The sequence below is a fragment of the Peromyscus leucopus genome, chromosome 8b, assembly GCF_004664715.2.
Source record: "Peromyscus leucopus breed LL Stock chromosome 8b, UCI_PerLeu_2.1, whole genome shotgun sequence".
Classification (NCBI taxonomy): Eukaryota; Metazoa; Chordata; class Mammalia; order Rodentia; family Cricetidae; genus Peromyscus; species Peromyscus leucopus.
Window position 1 is genome coordinate 47,989,226 of NC_051086.1, and position 22,740 is coordinate 48,011,965.

General features: G+C 46.4%; 1 protein-coding gene and 1 pseudogene across 4 annotated transcripts in view; one reads left to right on the forward strand and one right to left on the reverse strand.

The window, feature by feature from the left end:
* Window positions 1-18,491, reverse strand: part of Arhgap44 (Rho GTPase activating protein 44) — a 174,459-nt gene extending 155,968 nt beyond the window's left edge. For all 4 annotated transcript variants that reach the window (XM_028869347.2, XM_028869345.2, XM_028869344.2 and 1 more), the window contains exon 1: window positions 18,143-18,491. In XM_028869347.2, the coding sequence (XP_028725180.1) occupies window positions 18,143-18,195 (53 nt within the window). In that variant the 5' untranslated portion in view covers window positions 18,196-18,491. The remainder of the gene's footprint in view (window positions 1-18,142) is intronic.
* A 2,720-nt stretch (window positions 18,492-21,211) lies between these two features.
* On the forward strand, window positions 21,212-21,790 carry LOC114693226 (annotated as a pseudogene).
* The last annotated feature ends 950 nt before the right edge of the window (window positions 21,791-22,740 follow it).

Genomic DNA, 22,740 nt, shown 5'->3' on the forward strand with positions numbered 1-22,740 from the left:
CAAGCTATCATGGGGCATCATCAAAACACAAAAACCAACCCAAGTGTCTGCAGTGTGTTTGTGTCTCAGGTTCCCTACTGGAACACAAATTCCTTGAGGACAAGACCCTTTGCTACTCCTCTGGGTAATCCTCAAGACCTCATCATCAGACCTACCACAAAATAGGCAGAGCAGATATTATCAGTTAACATGTCCTTCCTCAAAGGGGAACGGACCAGTGCAAAGGTACAAAGGCTCTCCCTGCCCTCTCTCCTCAATGCAGGATGACTTTGAACTTATTCCAGCTCTGGAAGTTAGCATAGAATCCAATGAGGCCATCATGAAAAATGCACCACCATGCAAATGCCTTGGCCCAGTCCTTTCCTGCCCTTCCATGCATGCAGAGAGATGCTAAGAGTGCTTCTTAACAAGCATTCTATATGTTCTTCTCAGGATCTGCTTTCCAGGGACTCAAGCTGTGGCCCTAGGTTGCAAATACAGAGCCATTTAATGGCACCTTCTCTCTGTGAACAAACATGCCTTCCACTGTCCCTGGCCCCCTGTGACGGGACTATTTGAGGATCATGCTTTAGAGTTAAAGACAAATTATCTCTCAAGGCTCTAAAGCTATGTCCGATTGTCTTCTAGCACAGAACACTTTTTACTCTCATGAAGGCATGGTTAGCTACATATTTAGCATGGGAAACTTCAATTAAGAAATGCATTCTCTGGTTTGGTTTTTCCCCAGGGAGGCAGGAGCAGAAGGATTTCCATGAGGCAAGGCCAGCCTAGTCAGTATAGTGAGCTCTAAGCCAGCCAGCCAAGCCTATAGAGTGAGGCCCTGACTCAAACAATCATCAAAAATGGTGATTTTTAAAAATCCACCTTTGAGGGGCTGGAGAGAAGGCTCAGAGGGTAAAGAGCACTTGCTGGTTTTACAGAGGATCCACTTCCATTCCCAGCACCTATATGGTGGCCAGCAACCATCTGTAACCCCAGTTACAGGGGATCCAACAGGCATACAAGGGGTTAACATTCATGCACACAAAGTAAAATACATTTAAACAACTTTTTATCTGCCTTGAGTCTTTCAGAACAACCCAGAGGGTCTCATCACCACACTCTTGAAAAGGATCCACAAAGCATGATGGATGACCCTAAGCCCCTATCCATGCCAGCATGCACAGCTTCCACCCTAGTGAAGAAGTAACAGCAACTAGAAATCAAAATGGGATGGGGGGGGTCACATGAGAGAATGAGCAGAGTACTGGGATAGATGAAGAGCACCCATGGGGGCGGGGGGGGGGGGGGAGGCTGGGAGGGCTGCACTCTGAGAATAAATGTGACCAACCATTTCTGAGCCCTTACCAATTCTATGCTGTGGACACTGTGCTGAGGATGCAAATACACATGAAACACAGCCAGAAGCAGACCCACCCGTGTGAAACAGTGTTCTGGAAGAGAAGGAACTGCTCTGAGAGAGAAGAGGCAATGCTTGGTCAAAAGTGAAACCACCCGAAGAGGGACACTTACTTGGCCTTCCCTAGCTGATGTTCCCCGGGACTCAGTCCACAAATCACTAGGTTAAACAAGTCACAGAGCACAGGATGATCTCACCTTCCTTTCTGATTCTTTGTGTTATTTGGTTTGGTTGTCTTTGTTTTTTGAGATGAGTCTCACTCTTCAGTGCTAGCTAACCTAGAAATCATTATCTAGACTACCCTAATACTTGCTGTGATCCTACCTCTACTTCCTAAGTACTGGGATTACAAGCATGTGCCACTACCTCCAGCTGTCTCTTTCTCTTTCTCTTTGGGTGTGTGTTGGGGGGTATAGATGTGGCATTATTTGTCAGTGAGGATGTGCATGCATGCACACATGTGTGCAGGCAACTGTGGATGATCTGGAGTTCCCCATAGTTATTTTTTGAGACAGAGATTCTCACTGAGCCTGCAGCTCAGCCATTCAGCCAGACTGGCTAGCCAATGAGCTTCAAGGGTCCTCTTGTCTCCATCCCACCCCTTCCAGTGCTGGGGTTCCAGGAACACACTGCCACCCTGTTTCTTGTTTTGTTTTTTGAACATGGGTTCTGTGCTAGGGGATGTCTTTCTGTAAGCTGTGAATATATGTTGTTCCTATTGGTTAATAAATAAGCTGCTTTGGCCTACAGCAAGGCAGCTTAGAGGCAGGTAGGAAATTCAAGGAGAAAGAAAGGAAGGAGAAAGGTGGAATCTGGAGAGACGCCAGCACTGCCAGGAGAAGCAAGATGTGAAAGTACAGGTAAGTCATACACATGGCAAAACATAGATTAATAGAAATGGGTTAATTTAAGATATAAGAGCTAGCTAACAAGAGGCCTGCCATAGACCATACAGTTTGTAAATAATATTAAGCCTCCGGGTGATTATTTTATAAGTGGCTGTGGGACCTTGGGGCTGGGTGGGACTGGAGAAACCTTACGACTACATGAAAACCTTCTGACTATAGTTTTAGGTAGTCAAACTTGTGCTGGTAGGGCAGGCACTAGACAGATGAGCCACCATTTCTGCCTCTGGTCTTCCTCTCTAATGAGCTCTGATTTCACCGAGGCACCCATCCCTCTACCAGAGTCTCTTGACTCAGAGGAAGCCATCTCTCTCCAGTTCTGAAGGGGTCTGATAGATCTATGCCTACCTTCCCTGACAGTCAGTAGTAGATCAAAGACACAGGCTTGAGGCTCATCAAGTCACCACATTCCTTCCCCCGACCCCATGTGAAAGGTCAAGCGCAAATATGTGAAATACATTGGCTTAAACTAGAGGAAAGGACTCTTATCTCATGAGCAGAGCCTTCCAGAATGCACCTTTCTCTGTCTCTGTGATTTATGAATGTGGAAGTAAATCACTTTTGTTTTGCAAGCAACCTTAGTTTTTATTAAAGTTTTTGTTGGCACGCTAGGAAAGGGTTTCATTGTGGCATTTTCGCACATTTATATCATTATTCTTTGTCTATATTCACCCACACACCGTACCCTCTTCTACCCCTCCCAGCCAATAATCCCCCCACTGACTTCCTGTCCTATTCTACTACCCTCTCTTGTTATTGCCTCCCCACTCATTTGGGCGCCTTCCTCCCCTCTCAGAGCACAGCCTATCTACTTTTGTGTCTTACATAACATGTATATACACACAGCGCAATGCACAGATTCTGCATAGGAGAGAAAGCGGGATACTTGTGTTTCTGAGCCTGGCAAAGCACCATTAGGACTCAGATTTGTAAGCCTCGACCTGCACAAGCATGCACAGTCACCAGCCCCTTGAGGGACCACAATGATCTAGAAGAAGACTATTTCCAGGCCATACACTTTGCTGCAAATGTCACGTCATTCTTCTTTACAGCAAACAACTGTATTGTGACCATGAAAAAAAAAAAAAAAAAAAAAAAAGCCCAAGAAAGGCAAAATACTCATGAAGACAAAGCAAAGAAAAACGGAGGAGAACAGGAGTCCCCAGAATTACAAAGGTACCTGGACATGGCCCACCTCTAGATGTCCTGTCATTTGGAATCACATTCCTTTGCAGCTATCTGCACATTATGCAACCATGCAGTGGACTGAAACATCACACAGTTCCCAATGAATACTATGGTTTCAATCAATTAAAATAAATTTTTACAAAGGCAAGTCAAGGTTTCTATACCATGTAAGCTATACTGAATGATAGTGGTCATGACTATAACCAAAGCATTCCTAGAGATACACAACACCAGCCTTTCATAATTGTAGAACCTGTCAGAGCCTTAACAGGTTGTCAATGTCTATCTCAGTGTGCTTCCTATTGCTGTGATAAAACACCATGACCAAAAGCAAACTGGGGAGGAAACAATTTACTTCAACTCACAACTCTCAGGTCACACTCTATCATGGGGGAAGTCGGGCAAGAGCTGAAGCAGAAGCCATGGAGGAATGCTGCTGACTGGCTGGCTCTCCATTGCTTGCTCAGCCTGCTATCTTATACAAGCCACCCAAGGGTGGCCCTGCTCACAGTGAGCTGCGCCCTCCCACATCAATTATCAGTCAAGAAAATGTCCGAGATCTGCCTACGGGCAAATCTGATGGGGGCAGTTGCTCAACTGAGGTGCCCTCTTCCCAAATGAACCTAGCTTGTATCAAGATTTTAAAAAAAGAAGAAAAATTTAAAAAAAGAGACAACTTAACCAGAACAATTTCTAAGATAAATTAGTGGTATACAGAATTTTCTACAGTCCTAGGAAATCACCCATGAAATACTTAATAGAGGGAAAGAAGTTACATTCTTCAATATCATATTCAAGAGTACCGTGTAAGGTCAGGAAGCATCACCTCGGGGCAAGATTAGATATTAGGGGTCACTGCAATCATCCAGGCTACAGACATGAACTATAGTAATGACAAAAATAAATGAGTAAGTGCAGATAAGCTGAGTGGAATGGCACTTGTGTAATCCCAACACTCCTTAGGCTGAAGTGGGAGAGTCTCATGTTCAAGTCTAGCCTGGGCTACCCCCAAGACTTTATCTCAAAGGAGGAAGAGATTACTTCAGGGACAGAGTCACAGAAATTAACCAGAAATGTAAACATAAAAATAACTTCCTTAGGAGCCAAGAGCCACTGGCAAGCTGGTCAAGGTGGGTGGGGACAATTTCATTGCCTATAGAGCTCAGCCAACATCCAGGCTTGCTGAATGGCACCATTCCTTCCAATGATGTGACCCAAGCTTGACCAATCAGACTCTGGTCTGTGCAGCTTGAATGACCCAGTGACAACACATAATGGAAAGCCCCGTTGTGATCAGGCTTTCAGTAGCTATTCCCGTGATGCACTGTCCAACTTTTCCTTTGGTTTGGAGAGCAGCCCCCTCCTGTCCCCAAACAGACCCGTGTCTACTGCTGTTACAACCAGAGAAGCCTGGCTGCCTATGGAGAAGCCCTGGTCCAGACCACATTCCAACATGTTGTCTTTCAAACTAGAGGTAACTGAGGCTGGAGGGGTGGCTCAGTGGTTAGGAGCAGAGGACAGGAGTTCTGTTCCCAGCATCCACCCCGGCAGCTCACAACCATCTGTAACTCCAGTTCCAGGGCCATGCAACCCCTCTGGGCTCCTAAGGTACTTGTTCTCATTCTCTCTCTCTCTCTCTCTCTCTCTCTCTCTCTCTCTCTCTCTCTCTCTCTCTCTCTCTCTCTCTCGGCTCCTAAGGTACTTGTTCTCATTCTCTCTCTCTCTCTCTCTCTCTCTCTCTCTCTCTCTCTCTGTCTCTCCCTCTTTCCTAAGGTACTTGTTCTCATTCTCTCTCTCTCTCTCTCTCTCTCTCTCTCTCTCTCTCTCTCTCTCTCTCTCTCACACACACACACACACACACACACACACTTAAAAATCTAAAAACTAGACACACAAACTAATTCCTCTGGCATTCTCCACAAGAGTTCTGACAAATAATAATGGAGTGTGCATATCAATAAAGCTACAGAGTCCTGAAGATGATCAGCATCATCAGGGGAGGTTGGTCTCCTTATCCAGATGTATCAAAACATCACATGACACCCTGAAAATATGTATCACGTTTATATATGAGATTAAAAGATGTTGGTACGTGAGGTGAAAATGCTAATTATCTTGATTTCAACATTATATACTCTATATTTATCAGTGCCCATCATAAATATGCATAATTATATAGTTTCTTATATATATGTATATATGTATATATATAAGAGAGAAGCAGTGCAGTACAATGGCCCAGTGGGTAAAGGCACTTGCTGCCTTGCTGACCCCCATACTTGACCCCCTGGGACCCATATGATAGAGAGAGAACCAGCATTTATAAGTGGCCCTCTGACCTCCACACACGTGCTGTGCACATGTACTCCCCCCCCCGTATGGTACATAAATGTGACAAGTTTTTAAGACAGATTAAAAAGAAAAAAGGAAATGATAAAAAAATCACCGTCAAACCCTCAAAAACATGGTTAGCTTCATTGATCTAAAAGTCCAGGGCCATATCACTTCCCAATAGCAGTCTAGTCTGTGCTACAAAATGAGGTCTGCCATCATGTCCAGAGCACTAAAGATGATCAGTGTCCCCGTGTAAAACCAGGGCTCAAAAGAATGGCAACCATGTTGCATTCAAATCCCAAAAAGATAAAAATATTATTACAAGAAACTATGACTACAGCAGTTCCTGCTGAGTCCTGGGAGGGCTATCTTTTTTGTTGTTCGTTTATTAATGAAATGTGTGTTTATTTGAAAGAATCCAGATGCAAATATACAAGCAGCAGGAATCAGAAATCTCTCCTCTTCCGGCAGGCTTAACCTCCCCGCTCTCCGGACTTCCTTCCCATCTTTCCTATGCAGTTTGCTTAGCGGTGGGCCATCACCTCTGCGTGCGTGCATTTCTGGGTCCCTTGTCCTCATCTGACATTCTTCTTCTCTCCATCCTCACATTTTCTCAGTGTTAGGAAAATACTAAAATAGTTGCAACTATGTCAACACAGAACTTACTTCCTGACTCTGTTCACGCCAGGCATTCTCTTCTGTTTACCTTCTGCAGTCTTTAAAGAACAGCAGCTGGGGGCATGGTGCTCCTGGTGTCTTCCCTCGCTCGCCTGCCCACCCACCCGCCTGCCTGCTGTGCAAGCAGCAGCCACAGGACACTGCCCTGCCCTAGGTAGAAAGTGTGGGCAATAGCAGAATGGAGGCTGGTCAAGGAAACACACAAGTCTACACTTAAACAGACAACGCTTGCATCAACAGCGGGAATGCATTACACACTGTTGGGGGGGACGGGGGGGGTGGGGACGGGACACGACAGTGAGGCCAGAGCGAGGTCTACTTGACTTGGCCCTGTGGCACAGTTGTCAGGTTGCTGTTTCGTCCTGAGCTGGGGAAGACGTTGCAAGGCTTCTGCAGATACACAGTCTGCCTTCCCCACAGTAGACAAAACCTTCAAAGGGTGCTCCCCCCCCTTTTGTGCTGAAGCTGCAGAAAGGAAACACAGGGAAGAATATTCTATTGACAAAATTTCATTTATGCGCTTTGTGGTTAAGGCTACATACAAGATACTCCATTATCTTAAAGGAAATGGGACAGTTTTATTTTTATTTAAGTCAGGAGCAGTTAATTAGCTCTTCTAAAACCACCTAGAGCAGTGGTTCTCAAATTTCCTAACGCTGCAACCTTTTAATACAGTTCCTCATGTTCTGGTGACCCCCAACCATAAAATTATCTTGTTCTTACTTCATAACTGTAATTTTGCTACTGTTATGAATCATAAGGTAAATATCTGACATGCAGATGATCTTAGGTGACCCTGGAAAAGGATCATTCAGTTGAGAACCACTGGCCTAGACTACAGGGGCATGGGACGCTGTGGCCGCAAAGAAGGGGTACTAGGGAGAGAGCAGGAGGCCTCCATCCATGCTCACCCCACTCAAGAGGCATCTCAAGTCTGCCTTGCTGTTTTCCATCTCCATTTCCCCATCTGCAAAGTGGGTCTTTGGACAGCACTTGATTCATAAGGAAGCTACCATGAAAACAGTCTTCACAAAGTCTCTCGGCCAGGCTCCTCCAACAGGTCCTACAGGCTGCTTCCTGGTCTCCCCTTCCATCCCTGCAGCAAGACTGGCTTTCAGGGCTGTATTTGGAGTGCAGTGTGGTCAGCTAACTTGCTCTGACCAATGAAAGGGCAGAAGTGGCACATGTTGCTTCCAAAAGAAAACTTGGAAGCCAGAGTGTGACACCACTGCCTTGTGTCCTCTCCTTCACCACAGAGGCAGGTGTGGAATGGAAGCCAGGATAGCGTGGGGCGAGGAGAGCTGTTCTCACTCCATAGGCCAGTGCTAGGAGCCACTAAGATCTGGCACACTCTGACTTTTTTTTTTCCTCTGATTTTTTGAGACAGGGTTTCTTGTGTAGTTTTGGTACCTGTCCTGGATCTTGCTCTGTAGAACAGGCTGCCTCCAACTCACAGAGATCCACCTGGCTCTGCCTCCCAAGTGCTGGGATGAAAGGCGTGCGCCACCGCTGCGCAGCTCACTTTGACTAGTCTATTACTGCCATTGCTTATAGTACAAATCATGTTCTTGGCTAAACACAGAGAAACTGGGTTTGATCCAAAGCGAAGACAAATGGTCATCAATTTCAAGCTGTAAGTTTCAAGTTCTCAGGAACACAGGTAAAGGAGACCTGTGTGTCATACTCTGTGTCCAAGAGACTCTCAGCACAGCAAGGGATCCTGTAATAACTAAAATCTATTAAGTGCTTTTTCTAATCAGAAGTTCCACTAAGGACATTATGTTTACTGTCTCATTTAACCCCAGCAATAATCCTATAAAGTGTCATGTCACAGGGGCAGGATGAGACTTTCAGTTTCCTTCATTATTCTCCCCATTGTAGGAAAGGCATTTAAAAGATACAGTTGTTCAAACTAATCTTGAAGCTGGGCACAGCAGTAAATGCCTGTAACTACAGCCCAGAGGCCATGAGGAACAGCAAGAGAGAGATTGTTTTCCTGACGTTGGCCCCTAGGGAGGCACTGACCAGCTCCTTCAGAGGGCTAGGAGAATCTCAGAGCCACGTTCTGTGATATTCTGTTGCATTGTCAAATACACCCAAGGAAGACAGTGAGAGACTGGGAGACAGATGTGCAGAAAGAATGAAACCCCTGGTGATTCAACAGGGTCCCGTCACATCCAAGGGAACTTTGTGACTAGCTCCGGCCAACGAGATGTTAGCTGAGCATCCTTTGTGAATTCTAAGTCAAAGACTGAAGAGACAGAATGCCAAGAAATGTCATTTCCTGATTCTCTCTTCACCTTTAGCAGTGCCAAAGAAAGAACGGAGGAAGTCAGATTAGATTCCCAGACCCCTCACAGAACATCAGTGGCCCTAGGAGTGCTCTCCTCCATCTCAGCTCATTTTTCATGAGCCTTTCAAAATGTAAGATTGTGATATTATGCTACTTGAGTGTTCCCATAGCAGAGTCTGATCTATCCTCACATACAGCATGGGAAATTGACTACTCAGAGCAGGACCAAAAAAACCTAAGGAAATCACAAGAGAATTCAAATGAGAGCAAGGGCCTAAATGCTGGTCTGAGGGTGGGGAGATCGGGCAAAGCTAGTCAGAGGAAAAAGAGAAATTCACATTAGACCGCACTGGAAGTCCAAGTCACATGCAGAATCTATTATACGTCTTTTAAACATCAAAATCATAATAAAAATGAATATTTTAAGAATGTGTTACTTGAAGTGATTGGGGGTGGGGGGAGGAAAACATGACTAGTCTAATGGGCAGTGAAGAAAATGGAAATCTGCCAAAGAACCGTATCCAGAGTGTCCTTGGAAAACCGCTCATGAGCTTCAAGGAACGAGCAAGCCCTGGTTTCACCATTCCTTAGAAAAGGAATACTGCAGAATTCATTTTTACACTGTTACTGAAATGTGAGAGACAGAGCAAAGATACCCAATCCCATACAAACAATAAATTCAATCTAACCATATAGAAACAGTCAACAAACCACAGTCTGCAGAAAAGCAGAGTTCAATATTGGAGACTCTACTGAGGATCAGACACACACACACATACAAAAGGGCAGGTAAGATGGATCAGCAGTAAAGACCCTTGCCACTAACCCTGATCACCTGAGTTTGATGCCCAGAATCCAAATGCTGCATGCTACATGCTGGAAGAGGAGAATTGATTGCTACAAGTTGTCCACACATACATGCACACATACACAGATAAATAAATGTATGTTAAAAAGAAAAAAAACCTCTCAAACCAACCATTATGCATTTATACTAAAGTCAATAACATAGGCACTTAAATACAACCACAATATTAGTGCTTCTAAGTGTTAGACAATGCAATTAGACAAGAAAATAAAGTAAGTACAACCACCACGATGAAGACACAAAATTATTATTCGCAAAAGATACAGTGATCTGCTAGAGAATCCTATAACCCAAGTTCTAAATCATTTAAAAGCAATGGAATAAATAAGAGTAAGAAGGAAAAAAAAAAAGATTCTAATTCCCAAAGCTACAGCAACAAGTCCAAGTCATCTAAAAAGGAAAGCATGATCCAGGGGGATTGAAATCATAACCAATTGCACGAGGGGATCACAGACAGGCCTAAATAAACTGATGCTGCTCCCTTCAGAAACATCCTCAGGGCACCCAATGTTGCAAGGACAGCAACATCTCATGACACCCAATGTTGCAAAGACGGCAACATCTCCATCTTACTATCCACATGTAAGAAAATGTGGGTAAGCAATAAACACTTTTCTTCCACAAGCAGAAATCTAGGCTGGACAGAAACGTCTCCAGCCAAAGGCTCAGAGTTCTGATGACTGGGCCATGGAGCAGCCCTAACAGAAGCTGGGGTGCAGGGGCCAGCCTGGCTCTGCTGCCCCCGCAACACTGAAGCCTTATGATCACTGCTCACAGCTGAGCCCACCTCAACTTTCTACTGGCATTGAGAAGGCAGGCCAAGGAAACAAATCAGAAACCCTCTAGCCTATGACAAGTGGTCCTTCAGGACCCAGTAGTGGTACTTCAATATTGTACATATGAATTACACCATCTATTTAATAATAGAGTAACTAACTTAAAAACAAGAAGGATCTGGAAAGTGAAACATGACTTCTAACACATGTCACACACCAGAACAGATGGCTGCTGAGTTCCAGATTAGGAGGTAAAATGAAGGCCTCCCAGACACTGCTAAAGATGCTTGAGTGTTTCTATATTCTGGGTCTGAGAAAGGGTTAATAAGCATAAACCATAAATTAACAAATCCCAAACCGCAAATATTAGATTTCCTTATGAAGAGAGAAAACAGAACAAAATGGAAGAACCTAAACCAAATCTGAAAGAAATCAGGCCAGGCCGTGGTGGTGCACGCCTTTCATCCCAGCACCCGGGAGGCAGAGCCAGGTGGATCTCTGTGAATTCGAGACCAGCCTGGGCTACCAAGTGAGTACCAGGAAAGGCACAAAGCTACATGGAGAAACCCTGTCTTGAAAAACCAAAAAAGAAAAGAAAAGAAAAAAGCAAAATCTGTGTACTTGGACCTTACTGCTACAGAGATGTCTATTGCAAGGAAAAACTCTAGCACAGAAAGTCAGGAAATGTGTAGAGCAGTTGAAGCAGGTACATACTCAGATATTAGAAATTACTTTGGAATCAAGCAAAGTTATGAATGTGAATTTGGAAAAATAAGCCAAAAACAAATGCAGGCAATTCAGAAAGAGCAATAAATGTCCAGGATTAAAAAAAAAAAAAGCTCAACTTAACTAAAAACCAAATTTTCTGCCCACACTAAAAAGCATTGTATTAGTTGCTGATAGAGTTGGGGAAAGAGACAATTCTACCAAGGAGCGCTCTCTCTCTCTCTCTCTCTCTCTCTCTCTCTCTCTCTCTCTCTCTCTCTCTCTCTCTCTGTGTGTGTGTGTGTGAAATACACATAATCACATAGTATTAAAAACTCACATGCTCTCTGATCCCTACATTCCCACTACTGAAAGGCCATCTTAGAGGCATAAACAGGTAGGATGACCAACAAAAAAAAAGTTAGCTATGGTGGACTATCAGATACCCTGGAACACCATGTTATTGATGATGTGCACATATGTATTTACTGGCACGAGATCATATTCAAGACATCACATGAAGGGGGTTAAGAAGGTTACAAGAGTACACATAATATGGTCACTATTCTTTTTTAGAGTATACAGTAATGTACCCAAGACGATGTCTGGATTAACAATAGGCTGCAGATACAATGATGTCCCTACAGAGTGGTACCACCAATAGCAACAGAGCAATCTTAGTTTGCTCAAGCACACTCCAGGAAGTTCACACAACCAGGAGATCACCTCCCTAAGTGATTATAGACACCCACTAACAGACTGCATCTAAGTATTTACTGTGGCTCCATGTAGAGACTCGCTAAACACCCCCTTTTCGCAACCATCTATAAGTCTATCGTTTCTCTATGATAGACATTACTTATGCAACTAAAAATAATGGTTAAAAAAATAAATTGAATTCTGTGGGAAAATAAACATTTTTTTTTCTAAAAATAACCTCTAAAGTTAGAAAATGAAAGCTACATCTGCTCTCTGGACAGAAAGGAGAGTTTCAAACTGCTAAATACTACACAGTCTCTCCAAGGCAGCAAGGGGTCAGAGGTCCCTGAACTCGAGGGGAGCCAGACCCTCTTGCTCTCTCCACTGAACCTGTTCTCTGAGCTCCGAAATCCTCAGCTCTGAGCCAAAGCATAATTTCACTGTTTACCGTCATTGCGGAAAAAGCATTTGAAATAATCTGCTCTTGACTACTAATAAAAGGGATGATTACAGATCCCTCTAAAACAAATAACCACAAATTACTGTTTTATTCACGTGGCTACTAATTTACTTTTTAAAAGAGTCACAAAAAAAAAAAAAACAATGCCTCTTATCACCCATGATTAAAAAATTACCAATCAGTGTTGATGAATTCCTCCAATGGAGGAAAATGGGAGGGGAGGGGATGGTGTTAATTGCCACTCAAGATTAAAAAAAAAAAAAAAAAAAAAAAGGCTCCCTCACAGTGACTTGCAGGTCTGGGCTGAGAGAATTCTGCAAGAAACCCAGGCAGCCTCCTGCTGACTGCAGAAACCAGGCCAGCAAAGGGTGAACAGGGCAGGCCTGCAGAGTACAGGGCTTAAAGGACCAAGGGCAAAGGTCCTTCTCTGCCTCTGCTGCCTGCCATCAGTGGCCCAGTACATTCTGTTATCGCATAGCCACACCTCGCAGAAAGTCGAGCCTGGGCCCCCAGGACTCTACTGGAGAATTCTAGGGCAAGGTCTCTGGTCTGGAGAGCCTTGCTGCACTCACAGAAAGTGGCTGCAGAAGCCTGCATTGGTCTGAGAGGTCCAAATCACGGCCAGCAAAATGCAGGTTGATGACTAATGCAGACTTGTTCTGACTTTCCGCTCTGGTCCTATTGATTGGCTGATGGCTTTCAGAGGCCTGCTGAAGGACAAGCAGTGGCTTCAAGGAAAGGGTCCTCAGTGGCTTTGGCCAGAGCATAAATGCAGGCCATGCCAGAGCTCCTGGAAGCTTCACACCCAGCGGGGGACCACTGGCCAGTGCCTAGATTGCCTGCAGTTCAACTGTGCAGCCTGCGCTGCGGCGGTGAGGCTTGGCAAGGCTGCAAGAAGAACCAAGCCCTCTCAGCTCTGTCTTGCATGCTAGCAAGCAGTCGAGGAATAGAAAGCAGAGCTCTGGAGACAAAATTTGTTCTCCCAACTTAGCAGCTCTAAACCCACACAATCCAGGGCAACCCAAACAGCCTTGCTCCCACCTACAAGCCCACTGCTACTTGCCCACTCTTGAACTTTACTCACGATCCTACAAGAGCAGGTCCCAGGCAGAGAGTCACTGGGCAGCTACTATTGGAATCCGTTTCCAAGACTGTATATGGAGAAGGCTAATGTTTTGTGATGACTGAAGCGGGGAGCTTTATAGGAAAATGACCAGAACCTGAAGATCCATCTGGTGAGCTCTTCATCAGGCCAGGCATCCTTCAACCTCAATCATGGCCCTTTAAGATAGAAGCTTGCTGTGCTCCCAACATGCAGACTGGAAAAGAAAAATCCTCCGCAGGGGCTGATTTTGCTTCTCGAACCTTCTCTTTCACCCCATGGGTCTCTTGGGTTTCAGCTCAGCACTTTGTTTCTCCCAACACAAACCAGACATCACCTCCAAGAAGGACGCTGTCTCTCTCAGGATGGGCGACACCCCAGAGGACACTAGACCATACTGAAGATTTTAACCAAAGAAGCCAACAGCAGTGCCACACATGCAGCATAAACTAAGCCCTCCGTCAAGGTTCCCAGCACAGCAGCAGCTGCCCTCACTCACTCCTCCAGGTATCCACCCTCATCACAAAAAATCAAAGAAGCAGCAGCAGGTGCTCTCCCCCATCTCTGAACTACTTTTCAAGACTGACTCCTCTACTTGCAATGCATGAAATCTTCTGATCCAGTTGCCAAGGGATTTCAGAGAACCCTCTACATGCCAAATTGTATCTGCCTTCCAGGGAGCTCAAAATCAAGTCAGGAAAATGATGGACAAGCTAAAGATGACACTCCAAAGGAACAGCACAGCATACCCATAGAATTCAGGCTCCAGTAAGCAGGATTTCTGTGTGCCTGGCACTATAATATTCCTAGAACAAAGCAATGTGTGGCTGGTAGGAGACAGTCAATCGTCCTATAGCAAGTGGCTGAGCACAAGCATGCTATCTAAAAAGAGTTAGAATGATAGCCCAAAGATCCTGGAGATACTCTCCATTAAACTGAGCACTGCTTTGGACATTTTTCTGTGGTAACTTCATCATCATCATTACAATTTCTGAATCTCCACAGGGCAACCTTCACTATTCCCATTTTGCCAATAAGAAAACTAATGTGCGAGAGCCAATGTCAAGATCGCTAAGCACCCAAGCAAATATGTCCCACTTGATAATGAGTGTCCCTAGCCAGTAGGTAAAGGATGGCCAGGGAGAGCTTTCCAGAGTATGGGTAAAAAGTGAAGGGACACACACAGGAAAATCAAGGCAGAAGCATGTGCACTAACTGGAGAATATGACCAAGACAGGGTCTCATGTATCCCAGGTTGGCTTTGAACTTACTATGTAGCCAAAGATGACCTTGAACTTCTGATCTTCCTGCTGCTACCTCCAAGTGGATTACAGGTATGTGTCAACATGTGGTACTGAGATTGAACCCTGAGCTTCATACATGCTAGACTAACACTCTACCAAATGAGCACTTATCATCTCTTTCCATGGTTGCTGATGTCTACTTAGAGATGCCCAATTCAAGGCACAGTACTAAGAACCCGAGTATACTGAAGGAGGGCAACCCTTGCACTGTTCAAGGGACATGAGCCAATCCCTAGAAGTTTTTCATTTGGAATAATCCCAGAATCTGTGAGTTACAGAAAGTGAGCTAGGTGGGGAGCCATAGAGAAGGGGGGCTCTCAAGCCCACCTCTCCCCCAGAAAGAGGGAAGTCACTACTTCCAAAACCATGGGAGTAAGGATTGAGTGTCTACTAAAACTACTCTATAAAGCACTTTATGACACTACATCCACCATCCAAACTGCCAATCCTGTGGTGGTCTGAAAGAAAATGGCCCCCGTAGGGAGTGGCACTATTAAGAGGTGTGGTTTTGTTGGAGTAGGTGTGGCCTGTTGGAAAAAATGAGTCACTTATCGGGGTGGGCTCTGAGGTCTCTATGCTCAAGCTATGCTCAGTGTAGAACACAGTTCACTTCCTGTTGTCTGGAGATGAAGATGTAGAACCCTCAGCATCATATCCGTCTGCACACTACCATGTCATGCCATGATGATAATGGACTAAACCTCTGAAGCTGTAAGCTAGCCCCAGTTAAATGTTTCCCTTTATAAAAGTTGCCATAGTCATGGTGTCTCTTCACAGCAATAGAAACCCTAACACACAAACCCTATGAGTTGCCAGTGAATGAAGACATTAAGAAGCAAATCCTGTCCCTTTCCCTCATGCATTGGGTTATGCTTCGAAACATTCTCAATACGAAGAAGAACCCCACCCCACCACCCCCTAATTCCCCTCATGGGCCAGGAGTAAACCATTTTCATCTTGGCAATAACTATCGACTGAGCACCAATTGTCTACAAGGTACTGCTGTACGGCCTTGGCATGCAAAGGCGATCAATACATTCTATGGGAGACAGATGGGCAAAAATCAAAAAAAAAAAAGTACAAGCTTTCAAATAGTGGTGAGTACTGTATAAAAATGAAAAAGATGATGGGCAAGAGTGGGGGGTGGGGAGCTTACCTGAGCCTGTGAGCCAAGTCCTGATGGATGAGAAAGCTATTTGAGAAGACCACATCCTCAACCAGGCAGTAAAAATGGGTAGTCAGCAAGAAAAAAAAAGCCCTAAAGTGGAGCTGGGCTTGACATACCTGAAGCACAGAAGAGTAAGTGGGAAGAGGCAGGGTCAAGGAGAAGGGAAGACAAACTGAGCATGTTGAGACAAAGGGGTCCATCCAGTCGGATGTGGTCCTGTAGGCTACTGGAATACTGGGAATAATGTGTGGAATGAGACAGCATTGGGAGTGTTGAAGCAGTAGAGTATTATGAACTCATTTTTGCTTTAAGGGTTCCTTCTGGACTTCATCAAAACAGATACAAGTAGGGCCTCAGTTTGTACAGGTTGGTCATCCATACCAGGGCTCCAGCAGCCCTGGCAGATAAGCAGGGTACAGCCCTGGTATTTGGACTTCTAAGAATGTTCTTTCAATAAGGAAGACCACTTAGAAAAATCCAATTTGTCTTGGCCTTTTTTCATTTCCCCCATGAATGAAGGTCAAAAATAAGCTTCCTATGTCCATGACTCAAAAATCTCACAACTTAAAAAACAAGCCCTGAAGGAAGATCTAAGACACAGGTTTCATAAAGGCAACATGAATGCCTTCCCCCATGACATTTAGATCCTAGCACCAAACGAACACTCCAAAACCATGAGAGACAGCAACCCCTGGTCAGAATGAGGGGCCTACTGACCTCTGAGATGTCTAATGTCATCACATACGCCAGATCCCAGAGAGTAATCCAGAAGCCAAAACAGTAAAGAGTGGTCAGCTTGACAGCCAACCCTTACATCCCTGGTACCAGGAAAACACTATCTCAGCATCCAACATACCAAAGACAGTCCACGTGAGGCTATATTTGTGGCAATACCATGCCAAAAATCTGGGCTAATCTGACTCTGCTATTCATAAATTCCCCCTCATGTTAAAGCACATGTGTTTGGGAAGGAAAAATGAATCCAAGTCTAGTTTAGACGCTGTTACTTGGAAACCATCTGGAGTCCCTGAAAGCGTGAGAAGCCACCACATCCCCTGCCCTCAAATGCCCACTGTAACTAGGGCAGTATGCTTCCATGGAGTTGAGACGTCCTCTACTCTCCAGGGAAGTCCACCACCCCCACCCTACCAGGTGCCAGCTCAAGCTCCACTTCCCACCCAAGAAAGGTATTTGGTTTCTCAACAAACCTGGCGGAGAGCACTCCATGTGTGGAGCTTGCACTTGAATTGCACCCAAGGCTGGGCTCTTTGCTCTCTGATTGCTTTAAACTGCACACCTGAATTCCTTTGACAACCACACAGAAATCCTTCCCCAGGCACAAGGTTTCCATGAAAAAAATCCCCTCTACCTAACATGCCCGTGCTTCGAGAATGGCTTTGGAAGAGACCCACCAGAATCCTTATGTAACCTTAATAGATGTTGGCACCCCGCAGATCCGCTCCTGGAGACACTGGCCCAGATCTAGTCCATGTTCACCAAGATGAGAACAGTCTGGGTCCTGCAGATTCCTGGAGCCAAGCTGTTCTGGACTGGGAATGGTGAGGGAGACTGTCCCCATCCCCTCTACCTGGCTGCGAGCCTCTGAACGTCTCATCTTCCAAAGGAGCTGGACCTCGCTTTCTGCAGCCTCCCTCCCTCCACTAAAATCAGTCTTGGGACCAAGCCCACAACAGCGCCATGCCACCAGCACCTTCCCCCTCCCCGCCATCCTCTCCCCACCCCCAAACGCTGAAGAAAAGCGGCCAGGAAAGTGATCCAGCATCTCATACAGTCACAGTCCCTGAAAACAAACACGTCGCGGGAGGGGGGAGGGTGTAGACCAGGCACAACACTACCCTAAGACCATAAGCAGCCCTGAACTGGGCATAGGGAGGAAGGAGGAATCTCCGGAGGCAGCCAGCGACTCAGCAGCCACCAGCTCCATCAGAGCAAACACCTGTTTCCAGGAAGAATCGCGGCCAGAGGGAGAGGGAGTCCCCGGGAAAGGCAGGGAGGGCGAGGTGAAGGGGCAGCTGGGGACGCAGGTGAAGGATGCGTCACTCCCTGAGCTGGGCAACCCAAGCCTAGACCGGCCGGCGGGAAGCGAGCAAGAGTCGAGGTCGCGAGAGGGGAGGTCGCGCCTGCCGGCCCGCGAGGACCCAGGAGGAACGCAGGAGCTCCAGGCGGGGCAGCTCCATCACCTGCGCCCGGTAGATGCAGTCCCGCGGGTGTGCCGGCCCCAGGCAGCCAGCGGGTGACCTACCTGCCCACCGTCTGGTTGGCCAGCTGGCGCATGCGGTTAAACTGCTTCTTCATCGTGGCCCCGCTGCCGCGCTAGCCCGGGAGCTGGGGAAGGACAGAGCTGCCCGGAGCCCGCCGCAGGGTTACATGGCTCCCGCGCCCAGCCTCCTGGGCGACAGCAGCGGCGGCGGCACTGCGGAGCCTGGGGAGCCGCCTGGCCCGCTCCCAGCCTCCCGAGAGCACCTCCGCCTACTCCGCCAGCTGCATCATTCTCTGCGACACGCCCGGGGACGCCCTCGGCGCCCGCCGGTCCGCCCGGGCTGCAGCCCCTAGCCCCAGCCGGGCGAGCTAACCGGGGAGTCTCCGCAGGCTGGCTGGCCAGCTGGCCGGGTGGTCCCCTTGCGCCTGTGCGGAATGCGCCGTGCATGCTGGGACTTGTAGTTTCCTGCTCCCACCTTTCCTCTGTCCAAAGTTTGCAAGGACAGCTTTAGAGCTGAAGCGAGAGAAGGCAGTGTTGTGAAGACGTTTAGGCTTTAGCTTGCTAGTACAGGAAATATTTTCGTGCTTGCAAGGTGAAACCAAGGACACAATAGCAAACAGAGTGAGCGTCTGGTTCCTATTGCATCTCAAATGAATGTGAGGCGTTTCAGGGCTGAATTCACAGGAAGACATGCTAGGGGGATGTGCTCATTAAATTGAATAAGGTCACCTTATTGGTGTTCAGTTACAGGGTTAAGCTTGGCGCAAAGGGGTTTTGAACTCGGCATAGCATGCATCCCAAAATGCCATCCTTAATCTTCTGCAAACCTAGTAGGTAACCAAAAGCTAATATAAGATTGAATCAGTGACATCTTGTCTACTGGCCCAACCCGAGACGGCTTTCTTCGTTTTTGTTGTTGTTGTTTTGTTTTTCAAGACAGGGCTTCTCTGTGTAACAACCCTGGCTGCCCTGGAACTCACTTTGTAGACCAGGCCAGTCTCAAACTCCTCCTGAGTGCTGTGATCAAAGATGTGCACCACCATGACGGGCTCCGAGACAGCTTTTCCTGTATGACTTAGATTCTAGCTGTGCCCATATCCTTTCCACTTTCCACTGCCAGACTATGAATGGGCACTGGCTGGGCAGCCCACTGGTGCTCACCAGCTTGTTGAATGGAGTTGTGGTGCCAGACTGAGAAAGTGGCGGGTGAGGGGAACGACAAGATGCTGTGGGATGGTCTGTATGTCAAATTGCTCTGATTGGTCAATAAATAAAACACTGGTTGGCCAGTGGCCAGGCAGGAAGTAGGTGGGACAAGGAGAGAGGAGAATTCTAGGAAGCGGAAGGCTGAGGCAGAGAGACACTGCCAGCTGCCGCCATGACCAGCAGTATGTGAAGACGCCGGTAAGCCACCAGCTACGTGGCAAGGTATAGATTTATGGAAATGGATTAATTTAAGCTATAAGAACAGTTAGCAAGAAGCCTGCCACGGCCATACAGTTTATAAGTGATATAAGCATCTGACTGATTATTTTATAAGTGGATTGTGGGACTGCGGGGCTTGGGGAACCTGGAGAGAAGCCCTCCAGCAACAACAAGATGACTCAACAGGTAAGGGTGCTTGTCACTAAGCCTGATGACCTGCGTTCAATCTCCAGAGCCTACGTGGTGGAAGAAAAGTGACTCCTGTGAGTTGTCTTATACACACACACACACACACACACACACACACACACACACACACACAAATAAATAAATGTAAAAAAAAATTAAAAAGAAAGAAAATGGCAAGTGGTCCCGATTAGTTACCATCCTTATGTATCAAGTAAAGTCAGAGTTGTTGGGCAGTAGGGACTTTGGGTCAAACCTATGTGAGTTCCCATTAGAATTCCACATATTCATAAATAACTTTAGGGAAGCTGCCGGACATCTTTCATCTCCAGACTCCCCATCTCTGATATCACTGCTCTCTGATAGATGGAAATGAAAGAGTGCTGTTTTTCAAATCCATTTACATACAAACCTCCATGTAGTCCATTGTGACAGATGCAGTGAAACAGCATAATGGGAAAATCCAGGGTAATTCCTATTCTGAAAAAAGTGGAAGAGCATCTATGACCCGAGATATTTTGCATGTGTTGATTACAGTAGAAAGCTGTCCTAAATATGGATCTAAGTATCTCACTGGACAGCTGAACAAAAGATGGTTTGAGGCATGTTTTGGCTGAATGAACATGAAATCTTTAATTAATTGTGAATTCAGCCTCTGCTTATTAGGTCAAGAGTTCTAGCCAATTAACGAGTGAAGGCATCATTTGCTTTTAACTGACTGGATATGGCTATAATATCAACATCATATTTATATAAGCAAATTATTTTTACTTTATGAAAAATAAACATGACCAAGGTGGCTAATAATGACCATCAATTTGACAGGATCTGGATTCACCAGAGAGGAGAGCTTACGGGCATGACTGTGAGAAAGTGTTTAGGTTAACCGAGTTAGGAAGACATCTTAAATGTGTGTAGCACCATTCTATGGGCTGGGGCCCCAGACTGTATAAAAAGGAGGGAGTGAGGTGAGCATTATCATTATCTCTTCCTCCTGAGAGCTGATGCAGTGGGACCAGCTGCCTTTGAGGTCCCGCTGTCATGACGTCCCTGCCATGATGGACAGCACCCTCAAGGTGGGAGCCCAGGTGAACTCTTTGAAGTTACTTTTGTCAGAGGGTTTCTTCACAGCAACAGGAAAAGTCACCAATACCCTAATAAGCATGGCCTCGTGTCCATAAGTAACAGTGAGACATTAAGAGCACTACATGACTTTAAGCAGCACTGGTTTGGTTTGGTTTTGTTTCTGGTCACATGTACAACTGTGTTATTCAGTACAGTAGCCCCTGGATACGTGTGGTTGTTGAAATTTCAATTAAATGAAAAAGAGTTTACTGTCGCAATCACCCCAGCCATACTTGAAATGCATCTTCTGCTTCCTGACCTAGACAAAAGATAACACAGAAGAAAAGAGAAAACGATATTGAGTCTGTGCTTCCGAGCTTCCAAACCAGATTCCAGAAACATGTGTAAGAAAGTGAAGTTTTCACGTGGCCCAGCATGGCCGCCTCCATGGCCCGTGGTGTGAATGCCGGGGTCCTGTTGCGAAGCCGCCGGGGGTTCTTGGGTTACCAGGGCTGGCCTGCTGGCATCGACGTCCAGAACTCTCGGGATGACAGGAGACAGGCGCGCAGGCAAGGACGAAGCAGACGACCTGGAGCTGCCCCGGGACGCGGTCAACGTGGTCTTCGTGGACCGCTCTGGTCATCGGATCCCCGTGAGGGGTAGAGTCTGGGACAATGTTCTTCACCTGGTCCAGCGCCATGGGTGGACCTGGAAGGGGTCTGCGAAGCCTCCCTGGCATGTTCCACCTGCCATGTGTATGTGAGTGAGGCCCACCTGGATCTCCTGCCTCGTCCTGAGGAGAAGGAGGATGACATGTTGGACATGGCCCCGCTGCTCCAGGAGAACTCGAGACTGGGCTGCCAGATTGTGCAGACCCCTGAGCTGGAAGGAGTGGAGTTTGCTCTTCCCAAGGTCACCAGGAACTTCTACGTGGATGGCCACATCCCCAAGCCTCACTGAGATGAGGCCACTGGACCAACCAGGGCCACTGAACTGAAAAGCCATGCTTCCGGCCCCAGAGCACGGACTGGCAGGGAAAGAGAAGTTGGAAGCACAGTGTGAGACCAGAGCCGCTGCAGGGGATAACCATTGTCTGGGCCCTGAGGGGAAATGGGTCTCCATCTTGTGTGTGACAGTCCACCAGGGAGAATCGAACTATAAATTAAGGATGGACTCAAATCAGAGCTGCAATAAAAAGTCACACACACACACACACACACACACACACAAGTGAAGTTTTTTTTTTTTTTTTTTTTTTTTTGGTTTTTCAAGACAGGGTTTCTCTGTGTAGCTTTGCGCCTTTCCTGGAACTCACTTGGTAGCCCAGGCTGGCCTCGAACTCACAGAGATCCGCCTGGCTCTGCCTCCCGAGTGCTGGGATTAAAGGCGTGCGCCACCACCGCCCGGCACAAGTGAAGTTTTTAAAGGAAAGAGTTTGAATTTTGAGAACTGGTGCCATCGTGTAGCTTGTGGAGACTACAATATCATGTCGCCTAAAGAACTGGAATTCGCATGCTACGGGGGTTAGGGGGTGAGGGTGGGGTGGGGGTTGGGTGGGGGAGGTGACTGAAGATGAGGACTCAGGAGATGAAGCCAAGAAAGAGAAAAGAGAAGTAGATGATATGCATATACACTCTATTGTTATCCAAAACTAAATGTATTAAATGCTACCTATCCCTCCAGGAGAGGTTATGATTTATAAAGGTCAGGTGATTTTTTTTTTTTTTGTGGACAAGAAATATATACAGAATATTCCCTCCTCCTTTTCACTATATCATAAACCCAACCATGAATTAGTTATGGGTTCTGTGGAGCACAGAGACAGTCATCCAGCAGGAGTAAGAAGGGCACCTTGGTTATTTTACGCCAGAGGTTTGGGTTTGTTATTATCTCATTCCTGGGTCTCTGGGGGTATGTCTGGGAAAGAGGCCTGTGCCATGTTCCTTCCATGGCCCATGCTTGGC